This window comes from Phaseolus vulgaris, chromosome 11, assembly GCF_051622355.1.
Source record: "Phaseolus vulgaris cultivar YP4 chromosome 11, ASM5162235v1, whole genome shotgun sequence".
In the NCBI taxonomy this organism is placed as follows: domain Eukaryota; kingdom Viridiplantae; phylum Streptophyta; class Magnoliopsida; order Fabales; family Fabaceae; genus Phaseolus; species Phaseolus vulgaris.
This window is the reverse complement of record NC_143508.1, coordinates 30,111,517-30,118,134: the sequence shown is the minus strand read 5'-3', so window position 1 is coordinate 30,118,134 and position 6,618 is coordinate 30,111,517. Positions and strand designations below refer to the sequence as shown.

The window sequence follows — 6,618 nt, the reverse complement described above, 5'->3', positions numbered from 1 at the left end:
TCTTATACACCATAGCTGATAGTTTTCACCACAAAATAGAGGTGGTCTATTTAAAGAAGCACCTTCCCCAAAAGAAAATTTGCTAGCCATTAAAGCAATTTCTAGGAAAAAAAAAAAAAACTTGATGCCAATTAATAGATTTGATGGCCTAAACAAGAGGGCGGGGGGGGGGGGGGGGTGAATTGTTTGTCAAAAGATTATCGAAAAGATTGGATAAGAATGAAGTTTTAACAACAATCACAGAAGAAGTAATCAAGGAAGCCAATCAAACAAGGTAATTGAAACTATTTGCAGAATATCAATAGGTTGAAAGTTCGTTTTAAACCGGTTGTTTATGACAGCAACAATACAATTTCAAATCAAACAATTTATAAGGAGTGAAAGAGAGAGAGAGAGATTACACAGCCAATTTATACTGGTTCACTCAAACCTGGGCTACATCCAGTCCCCAAAACAACCACTGGGTTTCCATTAGTAATCAATCACAGATTACACACACTCAAAGCCACAAAGAGGTGTTCTTGAAACCATAAGAGCACTCACCCTCTTTGCCTTTCACACAACCTTAGTCAGAACATCCTCAGGCCTTACAGGTTTACACACCTTTTACAAGTTTAGTAAAGAACAATTACAAGAATAAGAAAGGAACAAATTACCTGATAATTCAGGAATCACTGAGCTCCTAAGATCAGATATTGAACCAATGCACAACTACTTAGCAATCTTGCAAAACTTTGATAAGAATCTCTTCTAAAAAAAATTTCAATCTCACTTTTTTGTATTTTTTTTTAATACAAAGAGAAACCATATTTATAGCTCTTAAAACTAGCCGTTCTAGGCAGTCAATTATGAGCCAAAACAGTTTTAATTCAAGTGAAAACAGATTTAACAGGTTTTTGAAAAGTTGTTAGACAATGTGACAATCAACTGGTTGAAATGTCGTTTTAACCGGTTGAATTGGTTATGACAGTAAGCCAACCAAGTCAAAAACAGTTTTGAAAACCTTAAATCAAGCTAAATGTAAAACAACCGATTATGTCGTGATTTCAACCGATTGTTTTTCTCTTTGCTTAGAAAAACATTTTTCTCTTTTAACATAGATTGATTTAGTTTTGTGCATAGGACAAGAATGATCTTTACAAGAATTCTAAACATCCTATAACTAATCTCCAACCAAAAGTAGCAAAGCATCAACCCTTCATCACAAATTTGAATCATCAAAGCTTCCATGATCTACATAGGCTTTATTTTGGACTTGTATTTGGCCTATTTTCTTGGGCCATGTTTTGGGCCAATTTTCATGGGCTATTGGGCCAATTAAAGTAAGGTGTAAATAGAAGACAAAAGAGTCTAGATAGAGTTATAATTGGATCTCCTTGGACACAGTGAAACTCTAGACCATCTAGGGTGCACAAATAAATTACTAGAGTGCAAATAGAAAGCATGGAGTGGAAAGGAAGGCATGAAGATCGACATGTCATCTCTTCAATGGAGAGGATTCCCACCAATGCCAAAAGGCCATTTGTCTTCATGGGAATGGAGAGGATTCCTATTAGAGGAGGACACTTATTAACCTCTAATTTGTGAAGATTTGCTCTAATTAGAGAGAGTCATTTGTCCTTCTATGAATTGGGTTTTTTAGGGTTAAAGCTTGCACCTTGGCTGCCCATAGCACTATAAATACAAATGCTATCCCCCTTGTAAATTAGATTTGAATAGACTATGGAATTGCTGCCAAATTTCAGCCTTAACTAGTCACTTAACTCACTTTTAATTAGCACTTTTGCGAGTGTTTTAGCAAGGATTCTCTTAGAAGTTTGCCTCACATCTTCTAAGCATATGTTTCCTTATTTCATTTCACCTTCATCCACAGTTCAAATTCAGCCATAGAAGTCACAAGTCAGCCCTACCTTCTGCAATAAAGAACTAAACCAAAAGAAACGATGCAAATCAAGCTAGAATTGCATCATACAAGGGTATGGTTTTCAAATTTTATACTGACCTAGAAAACAAAAATGTAGTTGCAGATGCTCTGTCTCGCCAAGGAACATCAACCCTTTCATTAGTTCTTGCATTGTCTTCATTGATTCCCTTATTGTTTCAAGAGTTACAGTAGTTCTTCAAAACCCCAGAAGGTGCCCACTTAATACATCTTGCATTCACGATCAACAACATCTCGATTTGTTCTCTGCCTGCAATAGGATGTTGTTTTCGGCACCTGTCCTCTTAGCATCCAATAATTTCAGAATAAAGATCCTCCATGAAATGCATGAGTCCCCCACAAATGGTCATTCCAGTCTCAAGCCTACCCTCGCTCGCATCGCTGCCTCATTTTATTGGCCAGGATGGATGCAAGATGTGAACAATTTCTCTAGTAGTGCGCCACTTGTCAAAGAAATAAATATCTTCCAAAGAAATATCGAGGATTACTTTAACCTCTCCCAACACTGACACAAGTATGAGAAGATTTTTCTATAGATTTCGTAACCCATTTACCTTCATTTCGCGGGTCACACAGTGGTTTGGGTCGTCTGTGACCGTCTCACCAAATATGCCTTTTTTTTGGCTCTCCCTACACAAGAAGTTCTTTAAGAGGTTTCTCAAAAACTACCTTAAGTTTTCTCAAAATCAGCTTTCTTCACAAATATAAATCTGTTGTTTTATAAAACAATAGATTCTTTCTGCACTGGTGCTCTTTTCTTAAAGCTTTTTCAAAATTCTGTTTTGGCACCAAAAAGTTTGTTTAAGCCCTTTTATTACCGTTAAGCTGAGTTGGAAGTGGTTTGAAAATTATCTTTCGTTTTTTCAAAAAAAAATCCATTTATTTTAACTTCAACATCTTCTTTTTATAACAACTTTTAACTATTTTTTTGAAAACATATTATAAGCTATTTTCTATATAAAGAGAGGCACATCTCACATGGAAAACTGAGCAATCACGTTTTTGAACATAGATAGAAGAGTTTTCAGTGAGAGATTTACAACTTTGAATGTTTTCTTGAAAGGTTCTCTTAAGAATTTCAAGTATGCTTGTTCATTGTGCCTTAGTCAAGGTTTGAGGTTCTGTCATTGCTGTGTTGTAGAAAAGTGTTGTTGCTTTAGGTTTCTTACATCTTCTTTTCAGGTGCTTTCTTTCCTTATTCTTTCTTGTGTAAAGGTACTAGCACTTCTTGATAGGGTTTCTTGAAGTGTATGTGCTGCTGAAATAGGGTTTTTCAACATTGTGTGTCTAGTTCTTGTAGGGTTCAAGAACCTTAAGGTTTGTAAAAGTTTTGATTTGTTTTAGTTGAATCCACCTTGGTGTGAGGTGGGACTGGATGTAGCTCTTCATGAGTGAACCAGTATAAACTGTGTGTGCAATTTTTCTTCTCAATCCCTGCACTTAATTCTACATATTTGATAATTAGCAATAAAATAAATCTGTTGATTTGAAATTGAATATGTTCTTTCTACGCTGTCATATAGTGTTCAAGATTCTGAAAAAGTTCTTGGTTGCTTGTGAATACCTGAGTCTGTGTGTTGGCTGTTTAAAGAGAGTAATAAAATCATTAAAATAACTTTGTTCAAGATTCATATTCTTTTCAAGATAGGTTGTTAAAGATTCAAAGTTGGATTTCTTATTGTAAAATCTTTCTTAATCTTTATTGTTGTTAAGGTGCCTGCACTGTTCTGGAAAATCACTCACTCGATTTAAAACTAATCATGTAGAAATCAGAAAATAAATCTGTTCTTTTTAAAATCAATCTGTACTTTTCTCAGGATTACTGGAAACAATTCTGTTTGCGAAAATTTTTAAAAGCTTAATTCCCCCCTATTGAACTTAGACACCAATAGACCCAACAATGAGTTGGGTATTCTTGACTCTTAAATTATTTATTAATTTTGTTTTTATCCCTTCTCATATTTTATTTGTGAAGACAAATAGGGGGAGAATTGGTGGTTTTTGTGTGTTGTATTCTGCTGCTACACTCTATGGTGCCTTTTATGCTATAATTGCTGCTACATCTCTGATATAACTCTGATCTGCACCTTTTTCTTCACTGATTTTACACTTTGTTTTACTAGTTTTTCTGGTGTATTGTGTAATCTAGGTTTGATTACTGTACCGACCAGTCCTCGGACGTCGTTGACTGCTAGTAGACGTGGGGGGCCACGTAAGCTGGGTCCCACGAGCGGCATGGGCCAGTGCCTTGCAGGCGGCATGCCTAGGGTGTCGAGGAGTGGTCAGGCGTCGGTCACGTAAGCTGGATGCCACAAGCGGTACGCCCAGAGTGCCTCGCAGAGGGTACGCCCAGAGGGTCGAGGAGTGGTCAGGCATCGGTCATTAGGATGTCCTAACGTGTCCTCGGACATCGACGAGTCAAACAACGGAGCTGGGCCACGAGAGGTGGATCCCAGACCACACACCAGTTATCAGTAGAGAGAACCCTAGATCACGAGGGGTCCATGCGTGTTATGTGAATGATGCATTTAGGCGTAGCACAAGCAAAAAGCCGCTGGAAGAGATAAGGCCCGTGAGGGTTACGTTCCAGGGGTAGACTGCATGCATGGCACGTGAACAGCTAGGGGACTCCCAAGACGGATAGCCCTAGAGATTAGGTGCACAAGTTGGTACCCAGGTGGTCATCCCGTTAGAGGTTGCACTTCAGTAAGGGATCCTTACGCGCTAGATTGCTCTAAGAGTGGGTCATAACGGCTAAGGCACACCCTCAGTAACCCTAATTGCAGTTAGCGGAAACAGCAAAAACCCTAGAGTATATAAAGGCAGTAACAAACCTAATAAGGTACGCAAGTTTTACGCAGCACTTACACAAATTACACACAGAGCTTTTTACAGCTAAGTTTCGGTGTTTCCTAGCCCAGTACTGACTTGAGCATCGGAGTGCAAATGGCCTCTAGGGCGCCCTTTGTTTTTGCATTTTTAGGTGTTTGATCGAAGAAAGGCACGAACGAAGGCAGAGATAAATGGGCGTGTGATCATCGTAGGCGTACGAAGGAAATCAAAGTCAACCGGTAGGAACATTTGGCGCCCACCCTGGGGCCTGATTTAAAACACTGTCTCATTCACAAGAACGAAGGAAAAATCCATCAAGATGAGAAACACGAGGCAAGGATCCGTTGCACCAAACAGAGGCAAAAGTCTCACCCTGCAACAGATCATGGAAATGATGCAGGCCCTCCAAGAAATGGTGGCTGCATCAAAAGCGGATCAAGAACGCATCCAGATTGATTTGGCTACATCGCTAGCAAGGAATGAAGAATTGCAAAGAACCAATGAAGAATTACGCAGGGGCTTGCGAAATCAGGCAGGGTAACGTGAGGTGGAAGATCAAGAACTTGCGACACCACCCAAGGATTTCCCAATGCCATTCTCGCAGACGATCATGGACGCCGTGATACCAGCCACGTTCGTGGGGCCCAAAGCCACCTTCACAGGTGTAGATGACCTAGAGTCTCATCTCATGGCCTTCCATACGCAGATGATGTTGGTTGGGGGCTCTGACGCGGTGCGATGCAAGCTGTTCATGAGCACGCTGGTGGGCACAACAATGGATTGGTTCATCAGCCTCCCTGATGGATACGTGACGTCGTTCGCTCAACTTTCTAAGCTATTCAGAGAGCAGTACATCGCAAATCGGGCTCCCCTACCCATCTCTTACGATCTTTTTGACGTAAGATTGTATCAGGGAGAGTCCCTAAAGGAGTTCCTCAATCGTTTTGGGGCATATGTGGTGACGCTGAACACCAAGGACGAGACCATGATGGTACACGCGTTCAGGAAGGGGATCGTGCCAGGACCCTTCAGTGAATCACTCATCAGGAACCGCCCCAAGACTTTCGGCGAGATAAGGCGTCGAGCGGTGGCTCATATTTCCGCAGAGGGAGAGGTCAACGAGAAGCACACGTGCGTTGTTCCCACGCGCCCACGAGCACCAGGTCGAGCTCAGCCCTTGAGGGTGCATGAGGCCATGACGGAGAAGAGGGCCCCAGCAAAGAAGCAACCCTATGAGCCCAGGAAGCCTCAGACTAGGGGGCGTGCAAGGGAGAATGTGCCACCAAAGCACAACTTCGTAGTAGAATTGAAGGACCTAATCGCTATCCCCAACATAGCGGAGAGATTGAAGATACCCGCAAAGACAGACAAGAAGTTGGGACCTAACAAGAACGTCTGGTGCGAGTTCCACCAAGCATTTGACCACCCCATACGTAACTTCTTAGCATTAGGGCTCCAGTTAGACGAGCTGGTGAAGAATGGCTTTCTGAAGGACTACTTGGTAGAGTCAGAGGGAGCGCAAAATTTGACGGTGCCAGGAGAAGATCAGGGGCACGAGATACTCGTGCGTGGCACAATTCACACTATTTTGAGGGGTTTCTCAGGAGGAGGGTGCACCGCTTCCTAGTGGAAGAGGTATGTGTGAGCAGTGATGTCAGTAGAGGCGCAAGAGGCAGATCAGGCCCTTGACGTTGACCTTGTCTTCACCATGGCTGACCTCCGAGATGTCGTCCCCCACGATAATGACCCAGTGGTGATCTCAGTAGTGACTGCAGGGAGAAAGGTACACTGTGTACTGGTGGACCAGGGAAGCTCGACAGACGTGATGTTCTGGACGACCTTCA

The 6,618-nt window shown here is 41.6% G+C and overlaps 1 protein-coding gene across 1 annotated transcript; it reads left to right on the top strand.

Moving 5' to 3' along the window:
• Positions 1–5,384: 5,384 nt before the first annotated feature.
• LOC137839450 (uncharacterized) lies at positions 5,385–6,401 on the top strand. Its single transcript, XM_068648566.2, has one exon. It carries the CDS (start codon positions 5,385–5,387, stop codon positions 6,399–6,401), a length of 1,017 nt encoding a protein of 338 aa, XP_068504667.2.
• Positions 6,402–6,618: the final 217 nt, after the last annotated feature.